The following is a 22,177-nucleotide window of genomic DNA, read 5'->3' as shown; positions in this document are numbered from 1 at the left end:
ACATACTGACAGCAGCCCTTCCTAGATGACTGACACCACTACTGTTGATTGCCTTATGAAACCAGTCACGTCCATCTTTCAAGGCAAGGGCGTTAACTGACTTTAAAAGTCCAGTTTCCACCCTTGCCGAACTAGGCTGGAATTCAAGGGGAGTCATGTCCCTTCTAAGCCCGTGGTATGGGACAATCAGATTCCATCTCTCGTATCACTTGCATTTGTTTCAAACAAAATAGCCCAGTCAAGACGATGTGATCGATAATTAATATCTGTATTGTGATAAAACAGGTCTTACATCGCGAAGTGCATCAAATCACGTGAGCACCTTGATTAAAAACATGAAAAGATTTGGAAAATATCTGTTGACAACCAGTTGGCAGTGCAAATTCATTGCACATCCTGCAATAGACCAAAATCTGCATGACAGTTTACGAACCGTATTTCGATTTCGTTGCGCGATTTTGATTGGACTATGCATAGACTCGTTAGTCCAGCCAAAATATAACTCCATGATACCAGCCTAGTTCGGCAAGGGTGGAAGCAGTTAACTCTCTTACCTCCGGAAGATGGTCACTTCAAACTACATGGGGAAAAACTAGGGCTGGGACGGGTAACTCGGGTAGTAAATTTGGACTCCTCCCAGCCCTAGGAAAAACACACTTACATTCTTCATCACTCTGAGTGGAGCCTTCAATCATCCTTGGCTATGATATATTTGGATAAAACACTGTCCCCACACACTGGGCCAAACTGATAGTGGATCAAAGCACGGGGGATTGTGTCTAATTCTGGTGTTCAAAAGTAGTATCACAAATTTCAGGAGAATGTGTCCCACATACCAAAATAGTCCATACCATGACCTGTTTAATTTTGGAACTTGCCCGGCAGTAATGTTCACAAAGCTTTAAAATTGGGGAGACTTTTAAGCTAATTGAACAACCCCAAACAAGGCGAACTGGAACAATCGAGCATACAATAGCTTTAATTGCAAGACTAGTGGCACTAACTGAAGGACATGAAAACATTCTGAAATATTGTCACACAAACCATCTGTAAACCAAGTAGTATACTACTCAAAAGTAGTTAAGGAACACCCAATTCGGTTGATCTCTTACTTCTTTTGAGTAATATATTAAAAAGGCTGGCCTCACCATTTTCCATGACCCATGTATGTTGATTGTTGTTGAACTGCCGTTTGTCATGGTGTGGCCTATACACTGACTGCCATGGTGGCCAGTGCACAACAATCCAAGGGAGGTCACTCTAGATACAATGTTTGTGGCACATGTTAAAAAGCTGATTAGCTAGGTGTCGTTTCCAGAAGAGAACTGAAAACTGTTCAACACTTTGTCATCCAAACTTGGTACATGTATTAATCAGGGACTGAAGTGGGGCCTTTTGCTATTTAGAAATTTAAAAAAATTTAATATTTTCCCGTTTCCATGGCAACAAATTTGACTTTGACTCATATCTCCAAAACTAATAGGTACTCTTTCTAGAAACTGTGCACACACACAGACCAGGTTGTCAACTTGTGTCTTTTGCTATTTAGGGATTTTTAGTAACATTTTTTTTTCATTTCCATGGCAACAAGTTTGACCTTGATTCTGATCATATTGATAGAAATACAAAGTTCTGACTCCAAATTCCATGGTATTGTTTGGATAGCTCAATAATTACTCTTTTATACAGACAGACCGATAATATAAAAAGTCTCTCATCAAGTTGGACTAAAGTAACAGTCAGGTGTCTTGTTCTTTTGAATTTCTGGTGGCTGGGGGGATTTGTCGTCTTCTGACAACTCTGGTCCTTTTCTTAAACTGCTGTAAATTGCCCCGGCTTTAGTGTTGTTGTAATACATTGATGAATAGACCACTATTACAAAGAGTTGCTTGTCAGAGTTTTGAAAATGTCTTGATGCTAGAACAGAGCACCAAACCTGTCATTGAGAATGACCTGAATCTTGGCACAGGTTTTCTTGTCCACTTGAAGAGCGTTCCGCAACTTGCCATTTTCGTATATTGTACAGGGAGCTGCCATTTCATTTGAAGCAAATGCAAGTGATATGAGGGGTGGAATCTGATTGGTCAATGGGAGGGACATTGAAGGGACATAACTCGTAATAACTACTGGTGGCGCTAAGATTAAGCCCAGAAATTCCAGCCTACTTCAGCAAGGGTGGAAACTTGACTTTTACAGTCAGTTAACTCCCTTGCCTCAGGAAGATGAGCATTTCAGGGTTTAAATAAAAATGTTATAACTATTGTTGAAAAAAATAGAAATGCATGTACTTTCTATTCAATTACCCACAATTCCAATAGACTTTTCAGAAAGCTATCACAAGTAGACCACGGATGTCTGCCGTCGGATGACATGATTTGTAGCTGTGTCTCATGACAACCCTTTCCATTGTTTCGTCTGCTTCTCTACATCATGTGATATGTACTTGTGACCAAACTGGAAACTGGGGGCCATGGCTGATTGCGTGACACTGTACCCCGACAGCATGGATGGTAGTTCCCAATATGAATCACTGGATTGTCTGGTCCAGACTCGATTATTTACAGACCGCTCCCATATAACTGGAATATTGCTGTGTGCGGCGTTAAACAATAAACAAAAGAATACTTGCAACCATCTGGAGAAACTACAATGTACTTTTACCAACGTTTGACCTTGTGTTGGGGGTATCTACGATATCAGTAAAAACATATCTAATGATATGTGTAGGTGTTTCCAAAAACAACATGGATGTTTTTAACACGCAGGTATGAAAATAGAGAAGAGATGGCCTAAGCCTTACTTCGAGGAGTATATGAACCTTGGGATGTGTGTTTTGTGATACTGACTCCATGTATCTACCTACAGAGTTACAGGAGCAAGTGAGGCTATTGTATTTTGATGTTGAGGGGTAGGGAGGGGATGGGAGACAGGTCCCTGGTTGTTCAAGGAAACGAGATACGAGGTCGGGGGACCGTTGACACCAGTCACATGGGTAGGGTTTCAATAGTGGAGTCCTGGTGCAAGGAAAATGAACAACAGATCTGGACTTCCATAATAAAAAGAATCCTTGACATGCAATCTACTTTCAATAAGTGCAATGACAGTATTTGGTTTTGAAAATGTAGGTTTTCACGTCCAGCTACATTTTTTGACATATTGAACAAAACCTAGACTGGTGAATTCTAAGGTCAAACAAAATATGTTTAAGTATAATAACTCCCTGTGTATTAATTGATGGACATTTAGAGAAACCAAAGGAGTTGTGATATGATGATATGAAGGCTATGGCGGTACTGATGCTAGGAGCATCTTGTAGCATCAGGTATTAGATACAGGATGGTGTGGCCTCAGTTGCTATCCACAGACTCAGACTATCCACAATGGATGGCAATCTTTAGTGACATGGCACTTTATACGAGCAGTTCCAAACTTTTATGTCATATAAAATCTTTATTCCTCATGTGTAAGACAGTGGTTTCAACAGGTTTGCAAATTTCCCATTGAACATGGCATCACGAAATATGAAACATATGTAATCAATTCTGACTATATTTACAAAATGAAAGGTCAAAGTCACAGGTCACCAATCAACTTACATCCATCATCATACTTGAAGCTGGTTTCCCATCGACAGCCCTTGGTTATACAGAAGAACACCTTGGTCCCGTAGGCCTGACCGTCCTCCCTAAGACCAGCCTTCTCCTCAAACCTCCACATGTTCCGCTCACCACACTGGACGCAGGCAGCAAACCCACTGTTCCAGAAGGGGATGCGACTGCGATCTTCTTGATCACCACACGAGAACGTGGACTTCCATACCTCTTTGTTGGTATCTGAAACAGCAAAAGGAAAGATTGGTGCACTGAGAATGACATAATTAACATATACTCAAGGGCAAAAGTTGTGTGACATATACTACCAACATTTACTAAGGACCAACATAGTCATCTTTAGTCCAAGGTGTGGGCCTTACCAAATGTTGAGTAGTATTAACAAAACAAAGGGAATTGGTCAAAATCGGTCACTGCTGTGGATGGAATTATATCGCATGGAAAAAACAATGTCTGAAGGTTCAGTAATGTTGAGTAATATACAAAAAAAACAAAGGGAATCGGTCAAAATCGGTCACTGCTGTGGATGGAATTATATCGCATGGAAAAAACAATGTCTGAAGGTTCAGTAACCAGTAACACTCCATCATTGGTCCATATGAAGAGCACTCCTGTCATATGCAAATTTATCATGTCACACCAACTGGCTCAGAGGCAAGTTCACAGTCAGTCGGGAGTGTGTCTACCTTGTGCCTTGATGCAGGGCACTAAATGTTATACTAGGAGAATGGCATAACACATGTGAGGAAGGATATGCCCAGTTCCTGCAAGTCTATTCCCTTTAATCCCAGACATGTTGGAATGGTGACACATCAGGCCAGGGTGACACATTCACACAGTTCTAGTCAGATACAGCTGCCAGGCCCGTCATACGAAACACCTTCGTCATACCAAACACCTTCAACGACCTGCCTGCATGCAGGTCGCTATATAAGTGCAACATTCTTGAACAGGACGAAAAAACCCATTACACCTCGCCTTAGATACTGCTGCCCCAACTCTAGCAATGTGTGGTCTAGCTAAATATTTCTGCAATGTCACAATGGTGGTTTGGGAAATATGTCATCCTCGTATCTGGGCATAGAAATACCCATGAATGTCAATCAGTTCAGTCCTGCCTGTGTATACCTATTCCTCCCAGATCATAAGGCAACCCCACCAAAGTGTTTGCCTTCCAGAACACAAGGTGTAACGGGATGTTACCACCTGTGGGAATTGCTGTCTAGAACCCCTACCATGGAATATCAAATGGGGCGAACCGTGAAGATGCCGGGGTAAAATAGGTCTTCAGCAACCTATGCTTGCCGTAAAAGGTGACTCTGCTTGTCGTAAAAGGGGACTAACGGGATCGGGTGGTCAGGCTCGCTGACTTGGTTGATGCATGTAATCGATCCCAAATGCGTGGATCGATGCTCATGATATTAATCACTGGATTGGTTGGTGAAGTCAAATGTGTATCTCCATTTGATTGTTGTTTTGGTGAAAACGAAACCAGTGAAACTGAGTGCCAGGCCTTTATCCCAGGGTCGAGTTCAAAACCCTTCACCCCAACACAGTTGCTGTGCCTATAACATTTCGTCTCCATGTTCACTGTTGTATGGGGACGGTGGGTTAGCCTAGTGGTTAAAGCGTTTGCGGTCGGTCGGGTAGCCTAGTGGTTAAAGCATTCGCTCGTCACACCGAACACCCGGGTTCGATTCCCGACATGGGTACAATGTGTGAAGCCCATTTCTGGTGTCCACCGCCGTGATATTGCTGGAATATTGCTAAAAGCAGCGTAAAACCATATTCACTCACTCAAAGCGTTTGCTCGTCACGCCGTGGGCCCGGGTTCGATTCCCGACATGGGTACAATGTGTGAAGTCCATTTATGGTGTCCCCCGCCGTGACATTACTGAAATATCGCTGAAAACTCACTCACTCACTGTTGTATGTCGGTGAATTAAATAGACGATATGATGTACAACCTATGGGTTAGGGGTGTGTGATAGTTTTTAGATGTATTCTCATAGGAGATGTATGATTGGCTAAAATATGATGACAGGATATATTCCAGAAAATATCAACTTGAACCATCTGTATATATATCGTTGTTATATTGTGTGACCGCCGAGTCAATAAACAGGGCACGTAAAGAACACGAATGTGTTTTAATTAATTCGCCCTTTCTGTTCTGTTCAACTGTTTACTTAATGGATTAAATTTGAAATTAATTGATGCAAATAGATTTTATAGAACGATGCATGTTGGTTCCGGATTGGATTCTACTAATCAACCAATCATTTTCCGAGAACATACACACAATAACACCGCTTGAAGTCTTGTCAATAATTACATCAGCTATAATAACTTAACAAACTGTTTATTTATTAGTTAACACACGCAAAATCCCATAGACAACAATGATCAACAATAGGAATCATTCAGCGCAAAAGTGCAAAACAAGCCCCGCCCATATATTATCAACCAATCATGTCAATTTAAATTTATGGAAACCAGGGAGACTAGAAATATATAGACTTCCCTTGGAAACAAACGTTAGGCAATTAATTGCCACAGAGTTACTTGCAATTTATTTATATATCCAGTTATCCTCCTATTTAAGACATCGGCCAGCTGGTTAATATTTTTGAGAAGTCTTTAAAATACTGGCTAGCGACCAGTTATTGCCGAGGACCAATTATGGCACCGCCCGTTATAGCGCGCATGTAATCGCATCTCTTTTTACTTTTGCTCGTTTCCATTACAAGAGAGAAATATATATCTGAAAATGATAAACAAAATTGACACTTGTTGTTAGGACATTTAAAAAACAACAACATTTAGCATCTTGCACAAATACAACTTTAGAAAAGACACGCGGGTAGTGACACATTTAGGTCATTCATTGCTTATCGTCTGTCTGTCGTTTTTCCCGAAAATACAATTCTAAAACCTAATTTAGCTATTTTTCCGAAATTGCATTACCTGTATATGTCGCGAAATCCACAGTTCATAGCATTATGGGTAAGCAGGCGTAGATCGAATTTTGGGAATATTGGTTATGATAAAAAAAACATTTCTTATAAATTTTGATGAATTAAATAAATGAGTGCGATACTAGACTAATAATCAATGTTCTTTGAATAACTGAAGCGGTGCGCGTGATCATGTTGCGCGTGCTGCTTAAACGATGGCGATCATAACGGTACAGTCAGTCAACAGATAAGTCCTATTTCCACTGTTTAGATTCCCTCTCGACGCATTATACCAGAAATATACAGAAATTATTCCCACGCACAGAAATAAGCGTTTTTGCTTATAGTTTCACTAAAATAAAACGTACTGGTACAGTCAACTTTATACCCGGAATATTTCAGAAATGACGCTAAAAAAATGCGGTAACTGGTCGCTACCTAGTACAAATCGTAAGAATAACGCTTCTTGAAATTGAAATAATCTGTTATTTCTTTTGCCTTTGAGAACTCATTTTTCTACGAGGTTTACAAGTGCGGAAGAAGTGAATGTTTATTTTGTATACGATCTAATAAAAGCGAACTAACGAGCTGCTAACTACGCTATGCACTCGCAACGTTAAAAGCAGGAAGACAAGACGCGGAGTGAAAAAGAAGGTAACCCGCGCGCTAGGTTTCGTTCCGCTTTATTGGTGGACCCGGAAGTTAATGTTTTGGGTAACATAGCAACGTTGTTCACTTCCGGGTTTCGTGTTGACATATACGGGGCGAAGAACCGATGTGCTCCATGCTCCATGGCCTCGGCTATTGCACCTGTTCTCTGAGAACTGTTTTATGAATGCTGTTCAGAAATGACGGCTACTCGACGTCATGTCAAGGAACAGATGGAAGTCTACACGAGCTCCCATAGAAGTGGGCGTGGTCGCAAATAGTTCCACTGTGAATCTGTGACTCCACACAGGATAAACTTAAGGGCGTTCAACTTTTACTGGTGCCACAGATGACGCGATAGTTTTTGCGCTGACAATAGACATGGGTAAAGCATTTACAAAGCAGGAGACCTTGCCCCATGTGAAGCCAACCAACTCGCGACCGGCTTACCAAGTTCTGTATGAACACAGTGGGACTAACTCCCTTGTGTGTGACTGCCTGGTGTATGGATTGCAACCTCAATGTACAGAGAACAGGCATTTCCATGCATCTATTGGAAAGCTGGGAGAACTAATTGTTCGAGATTTGTCCTATAAACGGAAGTGGATAATTGAAACAGCTATTGACAAGAAATGCCTAATACCAAAGAAAGTTATGAAAGGCACTGGTCTCATTCATTGCACTGTGATTGGTTTCAGCAAAGGTGTTGCTGTGATTCAGTGTTTTTTGCAGCGAGCTATAAACTTCTTTATTTGTGACATCAATAAAGAAAAAATACTTTGTAATTTCGAGAGGAGGTACCAAGGTCAAGAGAAGTTGCACTTGTTTGAATGTTGTATGAGTATGGATCTGCAGTACATTGTGCTCAAGAAAAACCCTCTTTATCAACCAGAGTGTTTCCCGGAGTATGAACGGCATGATTTTATCTTGTTGAAAATGTCATTAGATTTGTCATGCTGTACAGAAATCCCCCTCCCAGAGATGTCCTTTGAAAGAATGTCTGTTACATTTGATCCTGATGTTCCAACAAAGTCACTCATCGTGGCAAGAATGAACACTTGTGGACCTAAATTATACCGGATTATACTGGACGATTGTACAACATCTATTACTGAAGACATTGCCCCAGGTTGTGCAGCAGCCCATGACAAGTTTTCAGTTCTGCAATACGTCCGTGACCAGCGTTTAGTCATACTGTCAGTATTGGGAGATTCCTCAAATAATCCATTACCTGCCATCTGCAAAAATTTCAATGTTACCAACTACATGTATGACTTGAATTTACAATTTAAAGGACAATTCACATACATATCTTCAAATGGCCTCCATCATTTTGCACCAGTGTTTTCACCAAGTGGACAGTTTCTCTCATGTGCTCAGCAAGTTCTAAGTCTTGTTTCCTCATTCCGTCTAAAGACATTGAAAGAAACGTGTCGAGCAACGCTTCAAGAACTTGTTTTATCTGAGGATATGGTAAAGCTGCCTTTACCTCCATCTCTTGTGCGATACATTCAGGGCGATGATGGTGCTTGTCATTCACAGCGGTGATTTCATTGTGCAGTCCCATCTTCCCGAGGCAAAAGTGTCCACTAGCCTTATTATCATGATTATCAAAGTCTTGTTTCCACCCTTGCCACATCAAGCCCACGTTCCTGTGCTAAATAAGATTGGACTAATGCACATATGGATAGTCTAATCAGAAAACGTTTCACAAAATAACATCCATGACTGGTACACCTTTGTATGAAAGTGATTTACCTCGGCCTGTCTTTGTTGACACGTCTTTTTCATCTTTTAAACCCCCAACGATTGCCTATGTTTTTGTGTCATGGATGAAATTGCGAATGTTTTTGTTATCTGATCGACTAGTTTGTTGCCTATGGTCATGATGGTAGTCGCCATCTTTGTGAAGCTATACAAGATAAGAACAGTGATCTGATTGGATATCACGTTTTCATTACAAGGTGCACAACTCGTGATCTATGTGAGGTGGCGCCAGGGTCGAGCCAGAGTCAGGCCAAGGGTGGCCGTGATGTAGCAAGGGTAGAAACTAGGCTTCATGTAGGCTAGTGGACACGCTTGCCTCGGGAAGATGTGTGCAGTCCATGCAGTTAATGTTATGCCTCATTATCACAAGTGTTGGCTTTAGTCTTATTGAAGGTACTTTCCCTAGAGTACATACATCTACTTACATAGCAAGAAGACAGCAAGTGCAACACAGTCTATATTCATCAGCTTGTAAAGACGGTTGTTTGTGGTGATGTTTGCAATGTGACTTATCTATTACTGTCTTTACACATTGCTTTCTTACCATAACATATCCACATTGTCCCTGTGATTATCTCCCGTGTGCACTCAAGCTGTGATAGTTGTCATCAATTCTGCATAGTAGCACCTGTTAGTCAGAACACCCTGCTATAAAGACCATGACATCTCTCCATGTGATAACCCTGCTTGTGTGTACCTGCTCCGATAAGTCTGTGATCACTTCTGTATAGTTGGAACTTTCAATTAGAACACCCTGCTATAAAGACCATGACATCTCTCCATGTGATAACCCTACTTGTGGGTACTTGCTCTGAGATTTATTCTGTATTGTGAGACCCTGTTAATCAGGACACTCTGCTTTTCAGACCATAACAGCTCTACAATCTCATCTTGTGATTACCTCCCTTGTGTGTCTGTATGGTTTGAAGCAGTTGGTGGAATCTAGGGTTGGGATGAGTCCAAATTTAATACCCGGGTACCCACCCCATATAACCCGCCGTGATTGAATATTTTTGGCAGGTACCCCGGTATTGTACGCAAATACGCTGCTTATCTGTAGCTCTGCAAGAGGTAGGTAGAAACTGTCCGATTGTGAAAAGTTTGGCCGTAGCCCTAGCAAAATGTATTTAGATACACATGTAAAACGATCTGGTCATGCATACACTGAAGTTTACTGCATGAAGTTTTATCTTTATTCAAACATATAAAAGTCAGAAGGAAAGGGTGCATATATGGTCAGAAAGAAATGGGGAACATTAGTGACTTAGACTGTAACAATAGAGTTATAGATAATATTTGTCATTATACAATATATCACATGACTAACCACCCCCGGGTCCTACTCAGTCCCACCCAACCCGGGTACCCGAGTTACTTGTCCCAGCCCTAGTGGAGTGGGACAGGTAATACAATCACATCTTCCATTATGCCCCCAAATCTGTAAGGTCCATCTCAACAGGCATCCATCCACCCAGCACACATTGACATGGGTTATAGCTTGGGGGTTTTCCATCGTAGATCTTGCAAAAGGAAGGTGATTGTGTACTGGAATCTGATTGGTTGAAAACACTGGAATCTGATTGGTTGAAAACACTATCTTTTTAAATGAGATTTGAAGCCTGGAATTCTTTTGGACTTCTCATTGCAATGTGTATGAATATTCTCCTTGATAAGCATATTGTATTCTCATTTTCTTGACAATATTTGTTATTATTTGATACACAGGAAAATTTAAGAAATGAAACATAAGGCTAACGCTGATAACATGGTATGCCTTAGAAATTCTAGGCCATATAAAATAGCCATGAATGTCTCTTTAAAGCTTTTAAATAATTTCCAAATAATGAATAGTGATTTGATATTTATCTGTTTGAACCCTGTAACCTGTACTGCTGACTTGCACAGTATCAGTTCTGCTGAAACAGTAGACCCATATATACCTGGATTATTATTATTATTATTATTATTACTTTATTTAAGTGCATATTTGTTATTGATGAGTCGTTTACACTACCACGTTGTGACATTTTGGGATATCTGAAACTTGGGAAGGAGTGCAGTGTAGTCCGAACACCATGGTTCATGCGAAACAGAGCATGTGAACACCATGGTTCATACGAGTCACATCTGAATACTTGGGCCAGAAGGATGAGGGAGAAGCTGATGCCTGTCAGTAGAAGCTATTTCATTAGACAATGAAGTGTGAACTGGCTCGTGTGTGAAGGATAAGACTTGCTCGTGTGTGAAGGATAAGACTTGCTCGTGTGTGAAGGATAAGACTTGCTCATGTGTGAAGGATAAGACTTGCTCGTGTGTGAAGGATAAGACTGGCTCGTGTGTGAAGAATAAGACTAGCTCGTGTCAAGGATAAGACTTGCTTGTGTGTGAAGGATAAGACTTGCTTGTGTGTGAAGAATAAGACTGGCTCGTGTCAAGGATAAGACTTGCTCATATGTCAAGGATAAGACATGCTTGTGTGTCAAGGACAAGACTGGCTCGTGTGTCAAGGATAAGACTTGCTTGTGTCAAGGATAAGACTGGCGCGTGTGTCAAGGAAAAGACTGGCTCGTGTGTGAAGGATAAGACTGGCTCGTGTGTGAAGAATAAGACTGGCTCGTGTCAAGAATAAGACTGGCTCGTGTCAAGGATAAGACTTGCTCATATGTAAAGGATAAGACATGCTTGTGTCTGAAGGACAAGACTGGCTCGTGTGTCAAGGATAAGACTTGCTTGTGTCAAGGATAAGACTGGCTCGTGTGTCAAGGAAAAGACTGGCTCGTGTGTCAAGGATAAGACTTGCTTGTGTCAAGGATAAGACTGGCTCGTGTGTCAAGGAAAAGACTGGCTCGTGTGTCAAGGATAAGACTTGCTTGTGTCAAGGATAAGACTTGCTTGTGTCAAGGATAAGACTGGCTTGTGTCAAGGTTAAGACTGGCTCGTGTGTCAAGAAAAAGACTGGCTCGTGTGTGAAGGATAAGACTGGCTCGTGTGTGAAGAATAAGACTGGCTTGTGTCAAGGATAAGACTTGCTCATATGTAAAGGATAAGACATGCTTGTGTGTGAAGGACAAGACTGGCTCGTGTGTCAAGGATAAGACTTGCTTGTGTCAAGGATAAGACTGGCTCGTGTGTCAAGGAAAAGACTGGCTCGTGTGTCAAGGAAAAGACTGGCTCGTGTGTCTAGGATAAGACTGGCTCGTGTGTCAAGGATAAGACTGGCTCGTGTGTCAAGGAAAAGACTGGCTCATGTGTGAAGGATAAGACTGGCTCGTGTGTCAAGGATAAGACTGGCTTGTGTGTCAAGGAAAAGACTGGCTCGTGTGACAAGGATAAGACTGGCTCGTGTGTGAAGGATAAGACTGGCTCGTGTGTCAAGGATAAGACTGGCTCGTGTGTCAAGAAAAAGACTGGCTCGTGTGTGAAGGATAAGACTGGCTCGTGTGTGAAGAATAAGACTGGCTCGTGTGTCAAGGAAAAGACTTGCTCGTGTGTCAAGGATAAGACATGCTTGTGTGTCAAGGATAAGACTGGCTCGTGTGTGAAGGACAAGACTGGCTTGTGTGTCAAGGATAAGACTTGCTAGTGTCAAGGATAAGACTGGCGCGTGTGTCAAGGAAAAGACTGGCTCGTGTGTCAAGGATAAGACTGGCTCGTGTGTCAAGGATAAGACTGGCTCGTGTGTCAAGGATAAGACTGGCTCGTGTGTCAAGAAAAAGACTGGCTCGTGTGTGAAGGATAAGACTGGCTCGTGTGTGAAGAATAAGACTGGCTCGTGTGTCAAGGAAAAGACTTGCTCGTGTGTCAAGGATAAGACATGCTTGTGTGTCAAGGATAAGACTGGCTCGTGTTTGAAGGACAAGACTGGCTTGTGTGTCAAGGATAAGACTTGCTAGTGTCAAGGATAAGACTGGCGCGTGTGTCAAGGAAAAGACTGGCTCGTGTGTGAAGGATAAGACTGACTCATGTGTGAAGAATAAGACTGGCTCGTGTCAAGGATAAGACTGGCTCGTGTCAAGGATAAGACTTGGTCATATGTCAAGGATAAGACTTGGTCATATGTCAAGGATAAGACATGCTTGTGTGTGAAGGACAAGACTGGCTCGTGTGTCTAGGATAAGACCTATTTACCATGAGTTGTTTCTCTTTTGTCTTTGGTTGTTGAATAAGAACATTTCTACGTGGGAGATGTTTTAGAAGACATTGATATGGTTTTACCGGTAACTAGATGAGAAACAAGACTTTTGTCATAGATTTCTTTTATGTTTTGTTTCTATTTATTGTCAAGTGTTTTTATGAAATAGTGTTGCTGGACAGTTTATAAGTGTTTTACTTTGTTCTTGTTGCAATATCTAATAAAACATGTTTTGAATCTGAGTTTTCACTATCTGATTAACTGAAGTGACAAATCCAACTGAAGGATGTGTTCTATCTGTGAAGGTTTGGGGTAGAATACGTCTTCAGCAACCAATGCTTGCTGTAAAAGGTGACTGTTGTAGGAGGTGAGTTAGGGGATCGGGTGGTCAGACTCGCTGACTTGGTTGATGCATGTCATCGTATCCCAATTGCGTGGATCGATGCTCATGATATCAATCACTGGATTGTCTTGTCCAGACTGGATTATTTACAGACCGCCTTCATATAGCTGGAATATTGCTGAGTGCTGCGTTACACAACAAACAAACAAACAAACAAACGAAGGATTTGTTCAGGTGCGTTGTGTAGATGGAATTCATCCTGACATGGCAGAGATGGATGGACAGATCAACCTTTACAGTCACAGGAGATGTGGTAGCACGTGGTCCTGTGGGACAGCGCACACAACGTCGGTCACGCAGAGTCCTTGGATGGGTGACCGCGTTTCGGCAGCTTGGCTCCGGAGAGTTTCTAGCTAGGGCTTCAGTCCTACCCAACACTGAATCACATGTAACTCATGTGGCGTCTCCTTGGGCCAGTGACTTTGTTCAAAATGTGCCTCTGTTCACCCAGCAGTGAGTGGGTACCCGGTAGGATGAGATGGCAATGTGGTTGTTAACCTTCTAGTGCCTAACAGGCAGCTTGGGTTGTATACTCCCCAGGGAGATTGAATTTGGTTACCGAAACCGATTTAAACTGTTGAGAAGATTTTTTGGAAGACCTCCCTTGGGGATACATGGACAATATAAGGCCCAAAAACATTCTGTGTGTTGTCCGAACACCATCTTCTTGAGCCAAGGGAGTTAACTGACTGTAAAAGTCCTGTTTTCACCCTTGCCGAGTTAGGCTGGAATTCTGTAGTTACATTTTTGTTATATTAGTCCCCCCCAAAATCTCACAACGAACTAGATATCTGGTTTGTAAACAACATGGATTTCAATGGCCATGATGTGCAAAGCATGTGGACACCCAACTTGGCGTCGACAGATATTTTGAAAATCTTTTCATGTTTCTTATCAAGGTGCTCATATGATTTGATGCACTTCGCGAGGTAAGATTATCACTCAGATCGTCCTGATTTGGGCTGCCATTTTGTTTGGTGCAAATGCAAGTGACATGAGAAGCGGAATCTGATTGGTCAACAGGAGGGACATAGAAGGGACATAACTTGTAATAGCCACTGGTGTCGCTACGATCAAGCCCAGAAATTCCAGCATAGTTCGGCAAGGGTGGAAACTGGCCTATTGTAGTCAGTTACCACCTTGTCTCGGGAAGATGTACGAACACCATTAATGATAGCAGCTCTTATAAGAAGACTGAAGTGAGGATTGAAAGATCAAAAACTGAGTGAAGTGTGTCAATGGCGTTGGTCATTGCTAATTCTGACAACATTTTATATGCTTGACCAAGACTCATTTATTTACAAGCCACCATGTTAAAGCTGTTGCTGGCTGACGTAAAACAATATTCACCCACTGTCATCAGATACCTGTTTCCTTTGCTTCATACAGATCTGTACTGACATCAGGTTGTTGGCAAACTTCAAGGAGCTGGAGGAACCTTTCGAGAAAGACCAAATTGGTAAAATATTATTTTCATTTCTTCTGTAGGTGAAGAAAATAGGGTGATATTATATTGCACATACATTAAGTACATGAAGTATATATTTCATGTTCAAGTTGTCCATATTATTAGTTATGGTGTTTTTAGTTACTGTATACAGTGTCATATTAGGTTAGCAGAAAAGAATATTGGGCGAGGTGTAAGCCCAATATTTTTCTAATAACCTAGTATGACACCGTATACAGCTACTGAAGACACATTAACAAATTTATTATGCCGAAAAGTTTACACTATTTGGTATATTTATTGCACATGACATGTCAAATTGACACTTACAACATCAGTGCCGTAGCCAGCCGGGGGGCAGTTGCCCCCCTAGATTTTTCATAGAAAACAGTTTTATTTGAATCAAGTTGGGGACAAGTGATGCTTGTACAAATATTTGCCCTCCTATCAAAAAAAGTTAACTACGGCCTTGAACATGCATAAGGGACAGGACCAGTACATATGTTTCCTACACAACGCTTTAATGTAAACATAAACAATAACAATGGAATATATAATGCACTAAATGTGAACGTTTAAACAAGTAATATGGCTTAAATGGATAGAATTATATAAAATCACTGCATGGTATCAGAAGTTTGTGGGCCACTGTAACATCTAGCAGTCTGCTTTCCCCTAACGACGGGCTGCTGTCTATTCTATTGCTATGTGACATCATTGGCGTCACGTTTCTTGTTTGTGATGTCATCCTATAGTATGTTCATTGACGTTATTTGTAACTCAGTGACCTCCGTTGTAAAATGTTTTCCTCTATAATTTTTATTAATAAAGTCATGAAGGTGGTTTATTTTAAAATTGATATCTTTGCACATCACAATTAATTATCTAAAACACAAAACAGTGTCGAATAACAAATTTCGGTACCAGAATTTTCATGTGAAATATGTGAGGTGGGTGTTGCAAAATCCAAGATGGCCATTTCTGATGGTATACAGTCTCATATTAGGTCAGTAACAACCATCTTGAATTTTTACTGACGGTATACGGGCTCATGTGGGGTCAGTAGTTCTGCTCTCTGATTGGTCAATCTCACTTTGAGGCATAATAAGGTGATTTAGCACCTGCAATCTAGGAAATAAACTTATGACTGATTACGAAATTAAAGCCATGATAGCTACATGAAGGAAATAACAGGTTAGGTAATATATCAGCACAAGAAAATGGCATCTTTTGTACAAGTACAGTTACTTTTACGGTAATACGATAATATCCTGTTAACAACAGCTGAAATATCTAAGAGTGGCACCTGTTAAAATGGAATGTACCATTTCCAGTAAAATCTTCTGTATCAACAGATTTCGTGATTAGTTACTCATGAATAAGGAGTAAGGTCCCTTTGTATATGGACGGAAGTGATATGCTAGGAAGACAGAGACAGACAGACTAACCATGTTTCACTCTGTATGTGATGGTGTAGGTGTATTTGTTTGCTAGGATCCAGCGCAATGGCTTACAAGCGTAACCCAATGAGGTCAGAGCGTTGCTGTGCTCTGTCTCGCCATCTGATGTGTCTGATACAGGACCCACTGATGACCGCCTCCGTGCAGTGGATGGAGCGGACCTTGGACGATAGCGCTAATAGGTAGGAATACTGCTTGTCAGACGACTGCTAAAGAGTAAGAATACTGCTTGTTAGAGAACTGCCAAAAGGAAGGAATACTATGTTTCACGGTGCAGTTTTTGTTTTACTCATTAATCATTGGAACAAAGGCGACTAACGGATCGGGAGGTCAGGCTCGCTGACTTGGTTGGTGCATGTCATCGTATCCCAATTGCGTGGATCAATGGTCATGATGTCAATCACTGGATTGTGTGATCCAGACCACTGTCATATAGCTGGAATATTGCTGGATGTGGCGTTAAACAACAACAAACAGACAGAGGCCCAGGTTCAATTCCCCACCTGTGTCCATTGACATTGCTGAAATATTGTTCAAGGTGGCGTAAAACTATACTCACTCACTCTAACTTGAGCAAGTTTATCCTGTGTCACGGAAATGTTATAAATGCTCTTTTGTCCACTTGCAGGAGAATAAGCCTGGCTGAAGCCTTCCTGACTGCTGACTGTGTGCTGTGTACTCTACAGAACGTCTTCGAAGGACTGGTCGTGTATCCAAAGGTCAGCATTCTCCACGTTCAGACATCAGCAGTGTGATGTCAATTCATCTGATCGGGTTCTTTGACTGCAATTCTTCTGTTCAAATAGTATGTTGTTAGGGCAGAGAAGTTATGGAACTCAACTTCTTTATTATGAGGCACATTTCGGAGTACAGTAAGCTACGGTTATGACAAACTCAAAGGGACCACTAAATTTAGTTTGTTATTACCGTTGTTCGTTAAAAGCATATTTACAGCATATACATAGGAAATAGTCAGGACAAAAAACCCAGTTCGTTATATCTATCAGTTCATTATATCACTCCTTCATCAGGTCAATGAATGCTAGGAGTGAGTAAGTGAGTTGGGTTTAACACCGCTTTTAACATTATTCCAGTTATATCACAGCGTATCAGCTTAATGTGGGAGGAAAGCCCGAAGTGATGCAGGTCTCGGATGTTTACCACTTCGGTGAAACCCACGAGCACGGTATGGTGCTGACAAACAAAGAAACATAATCGGGGCGAACCGGGATTCAAACCCACAATCATAGGTTTCTGGTATGCCCAAGGGATGCAACTCTGCGCAGCGAATTGCGGTGCCTAAGACGACTGGGCCACCCGTGCCCCCTTGAGTGCTAGGAAGCAGAGAACATATATGCAAGATAACAAGGATGGAAACTCACAAGGAAAGCCAACTGTGCAGATTGGTGATTAGCAATGGGCAAAGGGAGGCAGGGGGTAATTAGCATGTAGTAATAACAATGGATAAATGAAAGCCATTTCTAATGCCACTCATGGTCATGTTAGGTCGTATACACATGTCATAATGGGGTGTACATGACCATTGCCCTTACTCCACGTACAGGAAACATCACACATTTGTGCATCATCCTCCAAGAGCCCACAAACCGCCTCCGTGGTCTAGTGGTAGAGCGTCTGCCCGGAGAGCGGAAGGTCCGGGGTTCGATCCCCGGCCGCGTCATACCAAAAGACGTTAAAAGATGGTACTTGTTGTTACCCTGTCTGGCGCTCGGCATTAAGGGGCTAAAACAAGGACTGGTCGCCTCGGAGTCAGTATATTGTCTGAGTGGGGTATTCATGTTAAACTGCGGCATGATATCTCAGTGGGATAGCACTATAAATCGGCATCAGTCCGGACTAGTACAAGCAGCCACACAAACACACACACGTACATGCACGTCGCTATATAAGTGCAATAATCTTGGACCCGACGTTAAAACCCCATTTCACCTCACCTCACCAAGAGCCCACACTAAGTGTATGTACAGGCTGCAGTATATCTGCGATAATGCTGGCTGGCGTTTACACAACAAACAGCTGTGCAGTAGCCATGGTAGCGGTAGACTTTCTTTCACCCCTGTCACCTCCAGATGCAATATATTTCCAGTGTCACAAGGTTACCATTCTGTTCTTGCTGTTGCAGGTGATTGAGAAGAGGGTGAAGCAGGAGTTGCCGTTCATGGCGACGGAGAACATCATCATGGCCATGGTGAAGGCAGGTGGCAACAGACAGGTCAGTCCCGCTAGGATATTGTGTAATTGCAATCAGAAGGTTGTGTTGTATGCCGTGTGTTTCATCTTCCCAAGTCAAGGGAGTTAACTGACTATAAAAGTCCAGTTTCCACCCTTGCCGCACAAGGCTGGAATTTCTGGGCTCAATCGTAGCACCACCAGTGGCTATTACGAGTTATTTCCCTTCTATGTCCCTACTATTGACCAATCACATTTAATCTCATGCTTCAAAAAGGCGGCACCAAGACAAGATGATCTGATCGATTATCAAGATCTCTATTTTAATAAAACGGGTCTTACTCCAAGAAGTGCATCAGATCACTGTTCACCTTGATTAAAAACATGAAAAGATTTGCAAAATATGTCGTTGCCCATTTGATGGTACACATGCTTTGCAAATCATGCAGTCGACCGAAATCTGCCCGTTGAAATCCATGTTGTTTACGAACTGGATGTCTAGTTCATTGCACTATTTTGATTGGACTATGCATAGACTCGTTAGTCTAGCTAAAATGTAACTCCGGAATTCCAGCCTACTTCGTGAAGGGTGGAAACTGGACTTTTAGTCAGTTAACTCCCTTGCCTCGGGAAGATGTGTTTGTTGGGGGGGGAGCCAGAATGGTGTTGGCAATGGAAAGAAGAAAACATTGTCAGTTAGGATCCAGCTACTATACCGTATTCGACGTAATAAGCGCCCTGCTCTAATAAGCGCCTACAGCGATATTTGCTAATATATTGGCCAGTGAACAATCCCAATTAGCACCCTTCCGATTGAATGTACACAAGACATATATTATGCATCCTTAATTATGGAAATTAAATTCTGGAAAAATATATCTGTCATAGATAAACATTTCAGGCTGTCAGCATAAACTACGAAATTCACGATCTTTCAACAAAATAATATACTAATAAGAGCCCCCTATTTCGAATTTTGAGAGTGCCCTGGGCGCTTATTATGTCAAATACGGTAGTTGATTGTTTAGCTGATGGCATGGCACATTGTAATCTGTCTGTCCAGTAATGTTGGACATCTTCACTGAACTGATGCAAATACAGATTTGTTCATATTAAACAAGACAAATGTATCGAATGTTCAAATATGTAAGATACGTAAATGACAATGACTATACGAATATTTAAGTTTCTCAAGGTGCCATTGGCAAAGACAACATTTTTTACTTTTAGAAAACATGCTGGATTATGAGACATGAAGCTCAGCTTTATGATTGTTTAACCTTGGTGATAGACATGGTCGACCTATGAATGTCATTATTCCCAGCTATGGAATGCCATAAGGAGGTGTGGGTATTGTCCCATTCTGCGCTTGTAACCAGTGCTCTTGGAACTGTCCAATCCCCAAACTTGTTGAACGTGCAAGCCTGCCATGGTTCATGTATGAATGATGGTGATGTTGCCAGGAGTGCCATGAGGAGGTGCGGGTGTTGTCCCAGGTGGCGGGGAGCGTGGTGAAGCAGCAGGGTGGGGACAACGACCTGGTGGACAGGATACGTGCCTCACAGTACTTCTCCCCCATTCACGCCCAGCTGGACGCTCTCCTAGACCCTTCATCTTTCATCGGTCGGGCTCCTAAACAGGTGAATTCTCTCAGCCATGTCATATTTCTCACTTAAATCAATTAAGTTTCTTTACCAGTGTAATGTTGTGGTTATTGGGAGGGGTCACACAAGACAAGGTTATTATCAATAGACCGCCTTCCTGACATGACCCGTGAAGACCCGGGGTAGAATAGGTTTTCAGCAACCCATGCTTGCCGTAAGAAGCAACTATACTTGTCATGAGAAGCGACTATCGGGATAAGGTGGTCATTCTTGCTGACTTGTTTGATGCATATCATTGTATCCCAATTGTGTAGATCGATGCTCATGATGTCAATCACTGGATTGTCTGGTCCAGACTCGATTATTGACAGACTGCCATCATTCAGCTGAAATATTGCAGAGTGCGGCATTCAACAACAAACAAATCTCACTAACAAGCACAGATATGCTTGTAAACAGTTACTTGAGTAATCAAAATTTGTTCAAATTTAGTCCTTCATTCTTGCCCAATAACCAGTACCCAACTTGGGTCGGGTGGTTATAGTATGTGACCTGTCCAGCTCTTTGTATCTCCAGACATGCATGTCTCTCATTGTACCATAAGCAGTGCTTACAATGGAGGTTGCTGCTACAGTATTTGAATATGAAGACAATAAAAAAATCATTAACTTTCATCACTGGTGTCATGAGCGGGCCACCAGACCTTCATGCAAACGATGCGACGACATGCACAGTTGCTCGTGTTACCAACACCCGTGATTATTGACAGACTACTGTGATATAGCAGGAATAATGTGACTACAGTATCAGAACATGATGCAAAGTATATTGAATCACTATCCACAATATGATAAATAACATGACCTGGCTGATTGTGTCATACCCCAACTGAATGTGTTGTATACCATTGCTCATACCAACCTAGGGATGTGGTAGCCTAGTGGTCTGCTAATCACGCTGATGACCCGGGTTTGATTCCCACATGGTTACAATGTGTAAACCCCAATTCAGGCATCCCCTGCCGGGATTTTGCTGGAATAATGTTAAAAGTGGCGTAAAACTATACTCACTCTTCTTGTTTGTTTCACCAAAGTTTTAAATGTCTGCGACCCGCACATTGTGATATAACTAGAATACTGTTTTACCACACACCTGTTTTGTACTAAGTGACTGTGTCTATCCCTGTTGTCCTTGGCCTCATTTCAAGAACATAAGAGGTCAAGAACAGCCTTGACCCTGTTATTCTAAATTCCAGTCTGAAACATATTGGACTTCTATGAAAGTAATCAACCCCTTAACAAGGTGTACAGTCAACCTTTTTTACATCCACAGGTACTAGAATTCCTAGATTCTGAAGTGACGTCTGCCCTAGCTCCATATGCAGATCAAATGTCCGGATCTGTACAGCTCAATTTATAACACCCGTCCATGACCCATCCAACCCAGGTGCTGTTTATCAACAAGCCTCAAAGCAATATTCTGTGGAGTATGTTTTGGAGTCATCTGTATTGATGGGCTTAAACCTGCAAGGAAGGCCATGGTCCCATTCAGCATGGAGATGCTACTCTTAAAGGAACTCTCTCTTCCCAGTCTTCCATGTACTGAAGTTGTGGGTAGACTCGGATTCTTCATCAGAACTCCACATGGTGCTTTGTCGATAAATGTTTGTGTCTGTCACAAACTTCTCTATAATCAACGAAGACCCGGGTTCCATTCCCGACATGGGTACAATGTGTGAAGCCCATTTCTGGTGTCCCCTACCGTGATATTGCTAAAAACGGTGTAAAACCAAACTCACTCACTCACTCTCTATAATCATTGGACTCTTGCCAGAAATTCATTAATATCTCATTCCCTGATTGACAGAATACGTTTCCATATTTATGTTCTGAATATTGGTTGAAGTGTTATCAATGGGTTTCAAGCCGGTTCTCATACTATTCATACTTCAGAAACGG

The 22,177-nt window shown here is 41.8% G+C and overlaps 2 protein-coding genes across 2 annotated transcripts in view; both read left to right on the top strand.

Annotated features, from left to right (window-relative positions):
- Window positions 1-22,177, top strand: part of LOC139468341 (adenylosuccinate lyase-like) — a 30,829-nt gene extending 8,652 nt beyond the window's left edge. Inside the window, exons 8-13 of the mRNA XM_071250247.1 lie at window positions 14,908-14,977; window positions 16,460-16,607; window positions 17,054-17,144; window positions 18,569-18,658; window positions 20,079-20,255; window positions 21,552-22,177. Coding sequence (XP_071106348.1) covers window positions 14,908-14,977; window positions 16,460-16,607; window positions 17,054-17,144; window positions 18,569-18,658; window positions 20,079-20,255; window positions 21,552-21,638 — 663 coding nt within the window. The 3' untranslated portion in view covers window positions 21,639-22,177. The remainder of the gene's footprint in view (window positions 1-14,907; window positions 14,978-16,459; window positions 16,608-17,053; window positions 17,145-18,568; window positions 18,659-20,078; window positions 20,256-21,551) is intronic.
- On the top strand, window positions 7,368-8,764 carry LOC139469403 (uncharacterized). The gene has a single exon (XM_071251568.1). The coding sequence runs from the start codon at window positions 7,598-7,600 to the stop codon at window positions 8,762-8,764; it is 1,167 nt and encodes a 388-aa protein (XP_071107669.1). The 5' UTR covers window positions 7,368-7,597.

The sequence above is a fragment of the Haliotis cracherodii genome, unplaced genomic scaffold (assembly GCF_022045235.1).
Source record: "Haliotis cracherodii isolate W230 unplaced genomic scaffold, xgHalCrac1.p SCAF_2, whole genome shotgun sequence".
NCBI lineage: Eukaryota > Metazoa > Mollusca > Gastropoda > Lepetellida > Haliotidae > Haliotis > Haliotis cracherodii.
The sequence above is the reverse complement of the archived record's forward strand: the minus strand, read 5'-3'. Positions and strand labels throughout refer to the sequence as shown.